The sequence below is a fragment of the Chiroxiphia lanceolata genome, chromosome 2 (assembly GCF_009829145.1).
Source record: "Chiroxiphia lanceolata isolate bChiLan1 chromosome 2, bChiLan1.pri, whole genome shotgun sequence".
Taxonomy (NCBI): Eukaryota; Metazoa; Chordata; class Aves; order Passeriformes; family Pipridae; genus Chiroxiphia; species Chiroxiphia lanceolata.
This window is the reverse complement of record NC_045638.1, coordinates 114,839,660-114,856,009: the sequence shown is the minus strand read 5'-3', so window position 1 is coordinate 114,856,009 and position 16,350 is coordinate 114,839,660. Positions and strand designations below refer to the sequence as shown.

Genomic DNA, 16,350 nt, shown 5'->3' with positions numbered 1-16,350 from the left:
GCGATCCGCGCGGGCGGGAAGGGCCGGGCGGCGGGAGCGGAGCGCAGCGCATCCCGCAGCGGGGAACCAACGCCTCCGCCCGGTGAGGGATGCGCGGGGAGCTCCGCGGGCGCGGGGGGACCGGGGATGGGGATACCCGGGATGGAGATACCGGGGATGGGGATACCAGGGATGGGGATATAGGGGTGGAGGTACCGCGGACGGGGTACCACGGATGGGGATACTGGGGATGGGGGTACCGGAGATGGGAAGTACCGGGGATGGGAATTACAGGGGCAGTGGGAGTACCAGGGGGTGCCAGTACTGCGGGGTGGGGGTACAGGGGGAAAAGGTGCCAGGGGAGGTGGGATGTGGACTTCAAGGGGCTGCAAGTAGAGCAGGATGAGGGCGGGACAGGGATGAGAGGGATGGGGAGACCTGGGGGAGAGGGTGCCAGGGGATGGAGGTGTATCCATGGGCTGTGAGCTCCCAGGGATGTGGGCAGGGAGGGGTGATGGTGCCAGGCTGCAAACTTCCTGGGGATGTGGATACTCAGGGATTCAGGTGTTGGGTAACCCAGAGTTACGGGGGGGGGGAGGGGGAGTGGGAAAGGGGGACTGTGCCTTCCTGTCCCCCCAGACCCGGTGGGGATCCAGCCAGGCAGTCCTGGAGGCCATCCTGGAGCACTGAGCTCCCAGCACTGGGATTCCCAGCTGAGTGGTGGATGGGAGGAGAGGGCATGGCCAGGGAACAGTTCCTGCCTGTCCCTGGGGTGCTGGCTCTGCTCGGGGACCTGGGGAGCGATGACTTCATGGCCTTATTATGGACTAATTTCCACCCAGGCAGGGAAAACAAACAAGTGCAGGTGTCGTTGCCCATGGAAAGTTACTGGGGCCGTGGGGAGCCACTGCCTGTTTGCATCCACGGCCCGGATTTCTCCACTTACCTCCACGGGTTGATAATCCCTAAATCCCAATGGGATTAGAGGCAGAGAGCAAGGTGGCTGGAGTTCCTCCTCCTGCCTTCGCGACGTTTCCCACATGACGAAATCCCGCGTCTGTCTAACCCCGATTAACCCGCGCGCTGAGCTCATCCCCCAAAAAAACCAGGAGCAACAAGAGTGAATCCCCACTCCACTTCCCTCCCGGAGGCTGGAGGGAGGTGAGAGCTGGGGGGAGAGACGGGAGCTGCTGTTTTAACCCTGTTATTTTTCCCGTGCCAGCGGATCTGGGACATCTTCGGGCAGCCATGGCGCTGGTGAAGAGCGGTTGGCTTTGGCGGCAGAGTAAGTGCAACCCTTTGGCTTTCCAGGCTGGGAGCCCTCCCCGAAAAAAAAACCAGGAGAGGTTCTGGGATGCTGGGAAGAGGCGGGGAGTGGGGGGACACGAGGAGCCCTGACCTGGGCGGTTAATCTACGGCAGGGAGATCGTGGGATTTACGTAAGCAGGGAGAGGGGCCGCTGCCACGGGAACAGACACACGGCTCCGTGTCCGGGGCTGGAGCCCTTCCCGGGCAGCTCCAAGACGCCCTGATGGCTTTTTTGGCAGCCCCTTGAAATTGAAAGCCACCTGGTCACAGTGCCCTGGATGCCCGTGCCGGGCACAGGTGTCCAGCGGCTCGCAGGGGCTGGAGGGATCCGGCTGCAAGTCCAGGGGATGGCATGGGGGTCTTGTGAGCGAGCTGGTTGTGTCCCAGCGGGATCACCGGGGTCCTTCACCTCCTCCCTGTGCCACCAGGCTCCATCCTGCGCCGCTGGAAGAGGAACTGGTTTGTGCTGTACCTGGACGGCAGCCTGGTTTACTACCACGATGAGACGCAGCGGGACATGGACGGCCGGATCCACATCAAGTACAGCTGCCGGGACGTCCGGATCGGCCGGGAGTGCAAGGGTGAGCCAAGCCCCACATTCCCAACCCCATCCCAGGGCTCTCCAGGTGGCTGTGACCCTTCTAAATCCTGCTCTGCCCGTGCACATCCAAGATACCCCAAAATTAACGTGGGCTGCCTTGTTCACTCCTTTCCCAAGCCATCCCCCAGGAGATGCTCATTGCATCTTCTCTCCCATTGCTTTTCCATAAGGAAGGAGGGAAGGAAGGAGGGACTCTCCTTCTGGTTTGTGCTTGTTGAAAACATGATCCCACGTTCCTGACTCATCCGTCTCCGTCTCGCACAAACAGGGAGAACAAAGCCCGGCTTGGCTGGGCCCCACAGCCCACGGCTGCTGCACAAAGAGCCTTTCTGGGGCTGGAGCTGCCGTGGGAGCACAATCCCAAAGCTTTGTGTGCTCACCCCAAGGGTTCTGCTGAGCCTGGAAAACAGGGCAAGGCACAGGAGCCTCATGGATTTAAGGTTTTGTTCCTGCCGGAGCTCGTGGTGCAAATCCAGTGAGGAGCGTCTCCCGTTCCTACGAAATTCGGGTGCACTCTGGCAAGTTCAAAGCAGATGCAGCTCGGGCACATTTTTGGCAGTTTCCTGCCCTTCCACATCCTTTCTGCCCTGGGGGTGGAGGTTTCTGCCCACCAGCCCATTCCTCGTGTTGCTTTTAACCTTTGGGATCCCGACAGAGCCCAAATGAATCCCCCAGTGCAGTTATTTAATGCTGCATCCATCAGCTCTTGTGCCAGGGGGATTTGGAGCCCGGGGGTGGACAGGGAGGGTCCTGGGTCTTGGCTGAGGCTGATCCCTGCCCTCGCATTCCCAGAGGTGCAGCCTCCCGAGGGGAGGAGCCGGGAATGCCTCCTGACCGTGGTGCTGCGGGACGGCTCCAAGACCACGCTGTGCGCCGAGAGCCAGGACGACGCCGTGTAAGCTGCCACCCCCTCGGGGCCCTTCCCATCCCGATTATCCCGGCCTGGGAAGAGCCCTGTGCCGCTCCCACAACGTCCCACCCGTGGCTAAACCCCCTCCCACAGCCCCTGTTCCCTCAAACCCACTCACGGGGCGAAAGGCACAGGAGGAGGTTTGGGTTTCCCGCTGGATAATCCCGAGGCAGAAGCAGCTGTTTTTAAGCAGTCCATCCCCTGTGGGGTGGGATTTCCTCACGGATCACAAATCCCCTCTTGGCCCGACTGAGGATCCCTGGAAAAGGGTTTCCATTGGTTAATAGGGATAAATAGTGGGAACGTGAAGTCCCCTCTGGCTTTAGGCAAACCCCTCTTTTTAGCACGGCTCCCCTTCTCTCGATTTCTAAAAGAAAATTGGAAATAAGGTTAAAAATTTATTTTTATAAAACTGGGCTTTTTTTAATAAAAGCTTTTTTTAATTGTAAAAAATTAAAAGTGAGAAAGCTTCAGCTGAGCTGGGATGGAGGGACAGTTCAGCCATGGCCAAGCTGAGCTTGATTAATTGAGCTTGGTCCCAGTTGGATGGAAATTCTCCCATTACCTGCTTTTCCCCCTAAATTTGGATGCCATATTCCTGCCTGCCCTGGTTTTAGCTGAGCCCATTCCCAGGAACTGCCCTGTGGTGTTTGGCACCTCCTGGCACCTTCCCATCCCCACCTGTTATCCCAGCACTCCTCAACAGGGACTTAGGGATTAGTGCCATATCCAGGTCCCCGGGGAGGAATGGGGACAATTCCCACCCCCAGCACCCCCAAATCCAAGTCCCTCTGTTTTGTTGCAGTGCTTGGAAGATGGCTGTGCTGGAGGCTAAATCCACCCCGGTGAGGCTTCGTGCCCCAGAGCAGGGGCACATCCCACCCTGGGATTTGGGATTTGGGATGGAGGGACGCAGGTTACCCCAGCCCTCACTCAGGGCTGACCCGGAGCTTGGGGGGCTCCTCGAGACCCCTCATGCACAGGGGGGCACAGGGAGGGAAGTCCCTGGAGCCACAGGAGAGAAGGGGGGAAGTGTTGGATGCCACTACTGGTGGGAGGGGACAGAGCCAAGGGGACCCTGTGCAGTGCAGGGGGGGTGACAGGGCAGAGTTAAGGTGGCAGGGGACACAGGGCTATGGGGACACAGCTAAGGGGAATGGGACACAGTTCAGGAGACAGGAACACAGCTAAGGGGAATGGGAGCAGAGCTGAGGTGACAGGGACACAGCTAAGGGGAATGGGAGCAGAGCTGAGGTGACAGGGACACAGTTAAGGGGAATGGGAGCAGAGCTGAGGTGACAGGGACACAGCTAAGGGGAATAGGACATCACTAAGGGGAAGGGGGGCAGAGTTAAGCTGGTAGGACACCACTGAGTGACATAGCTGAGGTGACAGGAACACCATTAAAAGGAATGGGAGCAGAGTTGAGGTGACAGGGACACAGTTAAAGGGAATGGGATACCATTAAGGGGAGTGGGGGCAGAGTTGGGGTGGTAGGACACAGTTAAGGTGACAGGGACACTGTTAAAGGGAATGGGAGCAAAGTTAAAGTGACAGGGACATCAGCAAGGTGACAGGGACACAGGTAGGGTGACAGGGACACTGCTAAGGTGACAGGGACACTGCTAAGGTGCTAGGGCAGGGTCAGAGTGAGGGGCAGCAGACCCAGGGTGGCTGAGCAGGGGCAGATGATGCTGAGGCTGCCCCAGCCCTTCAGCCCCTCCGGATCCCCCGGCAGCAGCACAAGGGTCCCCAAGCGGCCCCGGCCCCCTCGGGGTGACAGGGGGGCACAGCCCCTCGAGCCCCCCTGCTGACCCCCCCTGCCCCAGGTGCACGTGTACGACCCCTACGACGACGACTATTACCAGACGGTGCCGCTGGACTCGCACCAGGCCGCCTACATCAGCTCGGGCCACTACGGCCACCAGTACGGAGGTGGGTGGCCCTGCTGGTGGCACTGGGGGGGTGCCGGGAGGGCAGTGCCCCCCTGGCTCACCCCCCCGCCCCCTGTTTTCCCTGGCAGGTCCCGGGGTGACCCACGTGATCGTGCGGGAGGATCCCTACCGCGTGTCCGGGGACCAGATGGCGCTGGGGCTGCTGGCGGGGGCGGCCACTGGCGCCGCCCTGGGCTCCTTCATGTGGATGCCCTGCTGGTTTTAGGAGCCCCCCCAAACTGGGGCACGGCCCCCCTAACCGGGTCGCAGCACCCCCAGCCCAGTTTAACTCACCCCTGGCTTGGAACCTGCCCTGAGCCCCCCCCCAAAACCCTGGGGGCAGAGACCCCACACCCACCCTCTCGCCAGCCCCAGCTTCTGCATTGAATAACCCCCCCCATGCTTCAGAGACCCCCTGAAACCCACCCCAGAACTCCACAGCATCCGATTCCCAGCGGGAAAGGGCCTGGGAGCTGCCGGGGCTGTTGGCAGAGGGGGGGTTGCAGTTCCTCACCCCGAATCTCCACAGGGAGCTGGCTGCACAAATACCTGGATTTGGGAGCAAGGGGGAGTTAATTTGGGGAAGTGGCTGGATTTTTTTTTTGGCTGGGTGAGCTCCATGAAGAGGCTTTTTAGGGGCTTTTTTTGGGAGAGGCTCCAGCACAGGAGCAGGAGTTGACACAAGGGGCAGCCACAGGGATGCTCAAGAGAGGGGTAAAGGATTAAGGAGGATGAAAACCTTTGCAGGACTCCCACCCCTTTCCAGCCCCACAGGCCTGGCCAAGCTGGAGAAATGGTGCAAAACCCCCAGGAATTGGAGTTAATCCCCTGGGAACTGAGCTGGGAAGAGCTCAGGGAATATCCCAGCCAAGTGGGAGGGACACGCAGCACCCTGATTTTTAGGAGGGGGAGAAGGGCAGCTCTCCCTGGGGACCAGGGATCCTTTCTTGCAGCCAAGCTGGGAACTTCACAGCCAGGATTTGGGATAGAGGGGGCACCCATGGTCAGGCCTGGGGACAAGCAGCAGCTCCTGGGTTTTTTGGGCAGCACAGGGAATGGCACAGGAAGGGGATGAGGAGCAGCTGCTGAGCATCACCCTTACAACCAAGGTTTTATCCTGGAGACAGCACTGACATTAAACAAATGTAGGAATTACAAACAGACCCCACAACTGGATAAAGAACCACCAGTGACACCAGCACCCAGCTCTGCCAGTAAAGCCCTGGATCAGCTCATCCCTGCACCCAGGGGGTTTGGGATATCCCCACGCACATCCTCATCCTCTCCTGCCTTCCCTGCCTCCCTCCTGCTGCATCTGCTCCCGGGAAGGGAATAAAAACACAACTCCCTATGCGGTCTAATAAAGGCAGCGAAAAACCAGCCTTGGCCTGTGGTGAGTGAGGTGGAGGAGGGGCTGCTCAGCCTGGGCCATTCCAGAGGGTGGGAAGGGTTGTGTCCCCCTCGAGAGCTGCACAGCACCAGCTCCCCTGTCTCCTCCTGCACCCCTTTACCTCCCTCCCTTTCCAGTTGGGAGCTCCAAGGGCAGTGAGAAGGCTCCAAAACGCCTCAGCTCCTCACAGGAGCAGGGCTGGAGCATCCCCAGAGATCCCACCCCAGCCTCTGAACACACTGTAAAGACCCCAAAGAGGCACAGAAGGGACAAAGCTGTCCCAAAAAATCCTCCTTCTGTGCAGAGGAACCACCATCCTGCACTGGCAGAGCAGCTCCTTTGCATCCCGGATTTGTGGATGAGGCGTCTCCACTTGGGAAGGGACCAGTGCAGTGGCAGGCACTGCCATCCCTGGGTTAATCCCAGCATAAAACACCAGCTCCCAAGGGCAGGAGAGAAGAAGGATCCACCCTCCCTCCCCCTGTCTTTTCATCCCTTCTGCCCTCTCCATGTCCAAGCCACCGTCACCTCCTCGGATGCTGATCTGACACTCACAACCAGAGGGCAGGGATAGATGGGATATTGGGAAGGAATTCTTCCCTGGGAGGGTGGGGAGGCCCTGGAATGGATTTCCCAAAGAAGCTGTGGCTGCCCCATCCCTGGAAGTGTCCAAGGCCAGGTTGGACGGGGTTTGGAGCAACCTGGGATAGCGGGAGGTGTCCCTGCCCATTGTGTCCATCTCCCATCCCTCCCAGAGTTCCAAGGTACTGGGAAGAGCCAGGGATAGTTCAGCTCTAAGGTTGAATTTCTTCTTAATATCTAATTTAAACCCTTCCAACCCAAACCATTCCATGATTCACTAAACAAGGTGCACAATCCCAGGTGAGACACACCTGGAGATGGAAACATCTGGAAGTCTTTCAAGAGCAACACGACCCAGAAATCCTCCCTCCTTCCCAGGCCATGTCCAGCTGCTGCAAGAGCTCCTTTGCCCCAGCTCAGACTCCCACACTCCCCTTCCCTGTGGTACCTGAACATCCCAGGGCTGATCCCGCTTCTCTCCTGCTGTGCTGGTCTCCCAGAGACCCAGGGGCATGGAGCGATCCATGGGAAGGGTAGTGATGGATCAGCACGTGCCTCCAGCAGCGATTCTGGTGGGAAGAGCTGATGGCAGCCAGGCCCTGCACTAGGAAGCTGAACAAAGGAGCAATTAAATGTTTCAAAAATCAGTCTGGAAGCACAAACACCAGACCCACAGTCCACAAAACCACCTGGACTGGGCTCTTCTCCACTCAGGAAAGGGGCTTCCCGGGAGCTCTTGGTGCTGCCACCGGGCAGGACCAGAGGGAAAAGAAGTGCTGAGGAACAGAAATTAGGGATGAGCTGCTCCATTCCCAACTCCAATCCAGACTCACATGACTCCTCTCTCCCAGCAGGAGGAGCTGACAAAGATACAGATATTGAGCAAAGCTCAGAACAACTCCCAAACTCCTTGGAAACAAGGATGGACATGGCAGGATTCACAGGCCCAAATGTGCCCCTAAACTGCCTGGAAAGATGAATCCCACAATATCCCACAGCACAGAAATCAGCTGGGGGCCACATGACCCTCGCTGGGATCCAAACACATTTCCCTGGAAATCAAGCAGCTCGGGAAATGTCAGGATCGAACCTTGAATTTCCACCCAAGCTCAAATTCCACCCTCAAACTTCCACTCAGATTTCCTCCCAAGCTCAGATAAACACGGGAAAGGCCAGTGCCAAACCACCAGCAGCAATCAATCCCATTTTCTCCCTCGCCTGGAAAATTTGGGAACAGCACTCCGAGGCAGAGCTGTGGGGCAGCAGGAGCATCATCATCTAGCTGCCTTCAGCCCTTCCCTCCTGCTCATCCTCCCGGGAAGGGCAGAGCTGCTCCCAGCACTGCAATTCCTCCCGATACACCCATGCCCGGCATTTACATCCTGCTCCTACAAAGAGGATCCCAAATTTCTTATAAAAAGCCACTTTGCTGCCTGCTCAGGGTGGAGAGGGGAAAGGTGGTTAAAGGGGCAGGGGAGGGGAATAAAATAGGTATTTTTGCCAATTGAAGAAAAGTCAGTTAAATCGATGAAAGATCCATTGAACCGGTGAAAACGAAGCCCAGCAAGCCTGGAAATTCCGGCTCAGGCAGCGGGAGAGCGGCAGGGGAGGAGGGAATGCAGATGGGAGGAGAGGGCCGGCTGTTTGCAGCTGCCTGTGCCGCAGCCTGCCCATCCCATTTATCTTCCTTCCGGAGCTGGGACATGCCCAGCATGGAAAAAGGAGCTGCTGCAGCAGGTCGGGAGAGCCCCCGCGCTCCGCTCTGCCGAGGATTCCGCCGCTGGAAGCACAGCTGCAGCCAGAGGACGGCGCCGGCGGCTGCAGCGGCTCTGCAGACGCTGCCAGGAGGATGCTGTGGATGCTCCAGCCTGGAAAAATCACGGCTGATCCCATCAGCGGGCAAAAGAGCCACAAGCACCATCCAGGCTGAGCCAGACGCTCCCTGTCGGAGTTTGGAGCAGGGCTGGGAGCAGAGCTCGACCCACCGGGACCAGCACCCTCTGGGAGCCCCTCACCCTTTCCCTGCAGTTTAATCCAGCCCCCCTTCAGAGGTGGGAAATTGGGATTCCAGTATCTGAGGTGGCAGCCCCAAGGCTCAATTCCAAAGAGGAATTGGGACTGTCACACTTTGGAGATACCAGTCTCTGATATCCCAGTCGGCTCCTTCCATCCCAAACCCACTGCCCAGAGAGGAATGTGGGGTTTCCAAAGGCTTCCAGGACCTGGAGGTGCCAAGTACAAGGAAAAGAAATTACCCCGTGACAAAAACCTTCTCCAGTGACTTGTCCCCACATGGCTCTTCCCATATCCCTGAATTCCAGCACATCCCCACAGCTTCCCAATCAATTGATTCACAGCCCTTCACCAAGTGACTGAGGTTGGGATGCTGGTGTTCCCACACCAAATACAGGGAATTCCCTTCTCTACCGACCAGGGGCTTGGAGCAACCCATGTGGAAGATGTCCCCGCCCATGGCAGCAGGTTGGGACTCCCTTACAAGCCAACCATCCTGTGATTCCATGATTCTCTACTCCAGGAAAGACAAGGATAACTCATCCACGAGCATCTGTTACTGGTACTCACCTCCCTGGCCCCGCCTGCCCAGCTCCAAGGCTTAAGGAGGATCCTCCTCAGGGAAGGTGGGGTTGGTCCACCCGTGTCCCAGGGAAGCTGAGGCCCTTGGAAAGGGAACAGCTGGATGTCAAGAGCGGGAAAGGCCCAGAAAGGCACAGCTGGAAAATGGCAGAGACACCGCGTGGAACCGGAGGAACAGCAAACACACAACTCCACGTCTTCCCTCTGCAAAGAAACCCCCCAAAAAATTCCTGTTGCCCTTAAAAAACTCCTCCTGCGGCACTTCCAGCCCCCAAATACGGAGCTGCACCTCCCACCTGTGTTGTGATGGAGAGAAGAGACCCAGAGCTTTCCAATGAGACAGGTATTTATTTAGTTCAAGCGCTAAGGATTTGTTCTCTTGTCGTTGTCGCCATTATCAAACAGAGCTGAGGTACCAGTGACATTCCAACATGAAGAAAAGGAACCTTCCCCTCCCACCACCCCCCTTACACAATTTCTTCAACTACTTTTATCAAGACAAAAGGTGAGGCATGGAAAAGCTGCGTGATGGGGCTGTACAACGAGCAGGGCAGAGCGGGGAGGGGAAAAGAAACAGAGCCGAGACCCTCACCCCAAAATCACACCAAAGGCAGCACTAGAAAGGTCTGTTCCCATGGTTCCCAAGGAGCAAAGGAAAACTAAAACCTGAAACCAGATGGTGCAAAAAAAATTAAAATATAAAGATCATGTTGCTTCTGTGCTCACTTTGGAAGTGTGTTTTCTCTGGAGAACTGGGATTAGGACTGTGGGCACGTTAAGCACGGACTAACAGCAAGGACTATCAGAACGTACCTGAGCACACCCAGGGACCTCGTGGTGGAGAAGTGCCATACCACACCCTCATCCATGTTCCTGCAGCCCCAGGGAGCTGTGGGAATGCTGCTCTCCAGATCTTTGCTTAGAGGGAATCATGGCCAAACCTGCTCTCAGGTCTTCCAGGAAAAGCCGGGAAACATCCAGGCTCAGCCAGCTCCTTGCAAATCCAGTGCTTAAAGCTTGGGACTATGGGAAGCAGAGGGGCTTGGTTCTACCAGAAGCAAGAAAACCAAGGATGTGCTGGTGGAAAACAGCCAACTGAGAACCAGGAGAAGCTGCATGAAGAACCAAAGGAAGAAGAAAGCCAAGGAAGAAGCAGTGGGATGAGGCATTTCTGCATGGGTAAGGACAGTACAACACAGGAAAAGCAGCCAGGTTTCCTTCCCCCAGACAGGTTCTTTTTAAAGAAAGAATGATCCTTTGTCACATATCATTGATGTTTATTTCAAGACATGCCACGTCAAAAAAACTCCTTTAATGCCTTTAATATTGCATTAGAAAAGCACTTTTACATCTCGTTCTGCCTTTGAGTTATTGTTGTGCAGAATTGCCAGAAACCCAGGGCAGGGCACGAGCCCCTCAGGAATGAAGAATTCCAACTCTTTTATGCCCGTTTCCTGGTGGGAAGTGGTGGTGAGGACGATTTCCCTTCCTCTCCCCCATTTTAAGTGGCAGGGAAAAGGGCAAGGAGAACCAAGGAGGAGCCTGAATATTCCCTGGCAATTGTCCTTCTAAGCAGCAATCGCAACCCAGACTCAGGAATTCCTTCCCTGCAACTCGGCCAGATCTGCCCAGCAAACAAGGTATTTACAGGTGTGGTTTTTTTATTAACTTACACAGCAACTTCACAATGAACTAGTAAAGATTAAAAGGGTGCACTTCTAGTGTGTTCCATTCTGTGGGTCTCGGGGAGCTACATCCAGCAACACCAGTAAAAGCTCTACAACAGATTCCTCAGCCAAAGGAAAAAAAAATAAACCACAAAATCAGTACTGAACAGAGTAAAAAAAAAAAAATTAAGCCAAGAAATAAATACCAAAGAAAAAAAATGGTTACTTGGAAGCTTAGTTCAATAGAAAACTGAATTGCTACTTGTTTAACCAAACTATACAGCTCTAGTGAACCGAACTAAACCGACTCGGAAGACTGAACATAAAAAAAACCCCCAAAAGCTAAAAAATAAAGGCATAAATCTGCATAATCAGAAGTTGGTTTCCATCCTACTCAAGTCCCTCCCTTTCCATCTAAGTTGTCTCAACTAGATTTCTGTAGGATCAAAGTAAACACCCCCTTCCCCCACCGACCTACGCTCTGGAAAAGCAGGAGCAATTCTCTCTCTGCTGGGGCAGCCACCTGCTCTTCCCTCTCTCTCCCAAATTTCCAAGGTTTCGATCAGCTTTGGCAGGTTTTAGTGCCAGTCCTGATTTCACTATTTCCCCTAAAAAAAAAAAAAAAAGGAAAAAGAAAAAGAAGCAAAATGCTTCCTCCTCCAAACACCTGGAACGTTCCGTTCCCGTCTCTCAGGAAGGAATAATTCACTTTATCCATGTTTTCTACTTACAAAGGAAAAAAAAACCTGCTCTTAAAACTCATCTTGCACTCAAAACATTATTTCCCTGTTTCCTGCAAGTGTTTTGCTAATGCACATCCACCCTTTCCTCCCCTCCCCAAAAATCCTCCAGAAGCCACTCATCCCGCTCAGAGAGCCCCTCTCCGGATTTCCCAGCACGCTTCCTTGGAAATGTGGAATTCCCAACTCCAGCAGCCTGTGGTGGTGTCAAAGCCCTGCTGGGGTGGGGTTTGGACACCAGGCAGACTCGTTCTGCTCAAGGGAATTAATTACTTTGTTGTTGGATTATCAAGGAGAAGCGTTTAGCCCTTGGCATGCGCCGCCTCTGCCCACGATTCCCGCTGTCTACGCATTCCCAGATCCTCAGAGAACTCCAATGGGTCAGATTTGCAAGCCTTCTTCTGCACATAACATCCCATCTAAGTCCAATCCCAAACTTACTCGGTCGCCCTCATTCCAAAGTGCGGTATCATAACATATTAAAAAAGGAACAAATATTAAGAAATTGTACCTATTTTTGTCTCTTTTTTTTTCTTTTTTTTTTCCCCATTTTTTTTAAAGTTATAACTAGGATACGCTGGGATATTTTGGCTTTTTTTTTTTTCTTATAAATAATGAAGACACTGACATTTTTCTCTGTGTGTGTGTGTGTGTGTGTGCTTGTGAAGCCAATAATCATCTCCACGAGACAGGCAGCGATGAGGAACTGGGATACGTTATCACGGGAAGGGGGAGGTTCAAGCCAATATTCACACTGCAGTCAATGGAGAGGACAGGGAGGGGGAGCAGTGATGTTCTGGAGAAAGGTGGGAGCCACATGGGATTAGCAGGAACAGCCTCCTTCACTGACAGGCTGCTCTTGAGGCTTTTCCAGTTTTATGTCAATCACTGGAAGGAGGGAGTTAAGGCAAACGGGTCTCCAGCTCTGTTTCCCTCACTGGTGTTTTCAGTATTTCCCTGGAATTTCAGTGTTCCCCCAGAATTTCAGTGTTTTCCTGGAATTTCAGTGTTCCCTGGAAGACTTGGAAAGACCAGCTCCAAAGCCAAGCTGAGATCACCACATCCTTGTGCCCACGATAAATACGCAGGAGAAACAACGTCAGCCCCCAAAGTTGTCTCTGACCAGAGCCTGCTCTTCCCAGTGATCCCAGGGATCTCCTGCTGCAGGAATTAAAGATGTGTGGATACCCTGAAGGGTCTAATCACTGTTTCCACAGAATCATAAGAAGCATTTAGGTTGGAAAAGACCTCCAAGACCATCAAGTCCAACCATTCCGCAGCACTGCCAAGGCCACCACTGACCCCTGCTCCCAAGTGCCACATCCACATGGCTGTTAAATCCCTCCAGGAATGGGGACTCCATCCCTGCCCTGGGCAGCTGTGTCAGTGCCTGACCACCCTTTCAGGGAAGAAATTTTCCCTAATATCTGACTTAAACCTCCCGTGGCACAACCTGAGGTTGTTTCCTCTTGTCCTGTCGCTTGTTCAGAGGGAACCAGTCCCAGCCTGGAAACCCCCAGTGTGGAATCAATGCTGGATTCAGTATTCCAGCCCAGAGAGCAGCAGGTACCCAGGAGAACATGGAAGCTCTGGAGGTGGTAGGAGCCTGGAGGAACCCAGGAAGGGACAGCTCACTTCCTTCCCAAACTCCTGCTCCTCTGCTCCACAGGCGACAGGCAAGTACTTCCCTCTGCCTCCCCTGTCCACACTTGGTTCTGAGACAGGCAGGAGAGGGTTGGAATAGTGGGTATCCCACCCCTGGATGTGTCCAAGGCCAGGCCGGACGCCCTGGTCTAGTGGAAGGTGTCCCTGCCCATGGCAGGGGTGGGACTGGATGGGCTTTAAGGTCCCTTTCAAGCCAAACCATCCTGTGATTCCATGATTCCAGAGAGATGCTGTGTTCTGTCAGAAGCCCCAGCAGCACATTCCAGCAAGGCCATTCCTCCTCAGGCTGTGCACATCCCTAACCCCCCATGTGCCATCCTGAACATTCCCATCCATCCCTGCTCCAGTCAAACATCTCTGCTCACCCCACCACCAGCCAGCAAAGCCTGAATTCCTCCTCCCAATGCCAGCTGATATCCCACAAGGACACTGCAGAGCTGGCTGCTCTGAACCTGTGACAAGCTGCTCCCTCTGCAGCACTCTGATTCCCAACGGATGCCCTCCAGTTCCAACCTCAAGGAGCCTTTCCCAGGAGGAGCTTTGAATGCTAATCCCCAGCCTCAGTGTTTCCCTTATCAGGGAACACAGAGATCACACTGCTGGGACTTCCAGCTTGTCCCCTCAGGGGGGTGAAGCTGGTTTTAGAGAGGTTTGAAGAAAACAAACATGGGAAGGGAAACAAGAGACCAATAACTCAAATATATGGTCCATCTGGCTGCTCTGAACTCGTTGGGTATTTTAAGTCAGAAATTCCTTGCCAGCTCCATCTCTGAGCATGAGTGGTCTGAGATCCCTGAACTCTCCATGTCCTGCAAAAAAAGCTGATGGAAAATCCACCCCCACTAATCCTGTTCCATTGCTGCTATCTGCAGGCTGCAGGAAGCCAATTCCAAGTGCCCTCATTGCACTTCCATTTAGAGCCTGGTGATCAAACTCCCTGATAGAGCCTGTGCACTCTACCCCCACCTCATTAATAAAGATTGTTGCTCATTAACCTTCTGGGAACCTGCACAAGGAGGTTTTGATCAAAGCACAAAGCTGTGCCTCAGCTGGGCCATCCACAGCTTCCCAAATCCTTTTCCCTGCACTCTGATGGAATGTCAGCACCAAGCTCATCCCCCTCCTACCGTTCCTTCCACGTCCTTCCTCCAAGGCACCATTTCTCCTCCATTTCCCAGCTGCAAATAAACCCAACAGCCCTGGAAAAGTTCCTGTTCCAAACACACCCACCTGGCCAGGTAAGGGATTCCAGTTCATGCAGAGACCTTTATCCCTTTTCCAGCCCTCATGCCATCAGTTGAGTCCTGTCCTCCCTCACACCACACAGATGCTGCCTGGGCTCCAGCACCGTCACAGGCTGCCCTGGGAGGTTATGGGATCTCCATCCTTGGAGATTTCCTGAGTTTCCCTGGATGTGACCCTGAGAAACTGGCCTCGATTTTGGAATGACCCTTGATGTGAGCAGGAGGGTTGGAGAAGGGACCTGCAGAGGATTGTTCTGGGATTCTGTCAGTCAGATCTGCAAGAGCCACAGGGGTTTCCTTCAGGCCTCTTTGCAGCTGTTTTCCCCCATCCCATATCCAAACTGTTCAAACGCCAAGCAAAGAATTCCTCTGGATCTGTTTGCACCTTCCCATACTTCCACCCATACCCCCTCATCCTTCCCCTGCTGCCTTCACCCTCAACACCCCCAAGCCCAACCTTCCAACCCACCAATCCTTCTCCCCCAGTGCTCCAAGCTCGGAGGTTACTTGCCCCTATTCCCCCTGTTTTTGGGATGTCCACAAGCTGGCTGCAGCGGGTTTTCCTCCAAGGAATGCCTGACACAGCTGCATAAAGGATACTGTCTTCTCTACTTTTGTCTTGTGTGCTTTCCATCCCAGGCAAGGCAGCTGCCACACGTCGGAAAAGCTGCAAGAAACCACACAGCGAACAGATGAAAACAATCCAAACCCCCGGGAAGATACAGTTCAAACAATGACTCCACACATTCCCCAGCACTATTTGCACCGCTCAGCCCAAAACAGCCTGACACCAAATATAACCTTTATTCCTTGGAAACGGCACAGTCTCTGCTGTTATGGAGGCTCCCTGTGATCCAGACAAAGGAATGTGCCCAATCCTAAGCCTCACCTTTTGGTGGCATCGTTATCCCATGTCCACACTAAGGGTCTGAAGCACAAAACAATTTGGCATTTGCCATCCCAAAGCAGTTCCGCCCCTCACTTGAACACCAGCTCCAGTTTCCCAGCAGGGTTTGGGCTCAAACTCTCTTCCCAGTTTTATTCCACTTGAAGGAGGGTGAGAGTCCAGACGGAACGGGACTGATTCTCTCTCCTGCATTTCCTATTTGTCCCTGAGGCTCAGCCTTGTAGTTTCCACCACATGGCTTTTCTTCAGCGTACACATTAATGCACAAGAATTCACTGGAATTCCCTGATCCCAGAACAACCCCTGCCTGGGAACAGCCCAGCTCTGGGCTGTCCCTCAGCTAAGGGTGATCCCTGACACGTTCAGTTTGTGGGAACCACACAAGGACAGCAATGATCTCTTTTCCATGTGCCTGGGGCAAGGACAGGACAGATCAGATGGATGGAAGGACAGATAACAGCTTTACTATCCATCAGGGTTATGAAATGACCACCTAATTGATTCTTCCCTTGGGAGAACAGCCCTGGCAGAGTCCTGATCCCATCGGGATGCAGCCAGCACACACCCAGACATAAATCCTAAAACGTTCCTTAATATTTTTCCCCTGTTACAGACAATATTACTACTCTGTACTTCTGGCTTATCAAGCTCCAGGACAGCAGCTGCTTCCAAGCCCTCCAGATCCCCATCCCTCAGTGTGTTCCCACCTCGACAGCAGCGCGGGATCCCAGAATGCCTGGTGTTGGGTCTGACGTCAGCCTTGCTGTGTTCCATTATTCCAGGTTTTCCTGCCTCTCCTCAAATGACACAAAGCTAAACCACTTATTC

The 16,350-nt window shown here is 54.3% G+C and overlaps 2 protein-coding genes across 4 annotated transcripts in view; one reads left to right on the top strand and one right to left on the bottom strand.

Moving 5' to 3' along the window:
• PLEKHB1 (pleckstrin homology domain containing B1) lies at positions 1–6,112 on the top strand. 2 transcript variants are annotated; one of them, XM_032678006.1, is made up of 7 exons: positions 1–82; positions 1,205–1,264; positions 1,716–1,868; positions 2,681–2,783; positions 3,604–3,643; positions 4,628–4,733; positions 4,822–6,112. In XM_032678006.1, exons 2-7 carry the CDS (start codon positions 1,228–1,230, stop codon positions 4,956–4,958), a joined length of 576 nt encoding a protein of 191 aa, XP_032533897.1. In that variant the 5' UTR covers positions 1–82; positions 1,205–1,227; the 3' UTR covers positions 4,959–6,112. The 2 variants fall into 2 exon arrangements, with proteins under 2 accessions (XP_032533897.1, XP_032533896.1); XM_032678005.1 differs by having other exon boundaries at positions 5–82; positions 1,202–1,264.
• Positions 6,113–9,627: 3,515 nt separating this feature from the next.
• RAB6A (RAB6A, member RAS oncogene family) overlaps positions 9,628–16,350 on the bottom strand; it is a 43,160-nt gene continuing 36,437 nt past the window's right edge. For both annotated transcript variants that reach the window (XM_032678007.1, XM_032678008.1), the window contains exons 7-8: positions 15,216–15,282; positions 9,628–12,594 (exon numbers count right to left, since the gene is read on the bottom strand). In XM_032678007.1, coding sequence (XP_032533898.1) covers positions 12,530–12,594; positions 15,216–15,282 — 132 coding nt within the window. In that variant the 3' untranslated portion in view covers positions 9,628–12,529. The remainder of the gene's footprint in view (positions 12,595–15,215; positions 15,283–16,350) is intronic.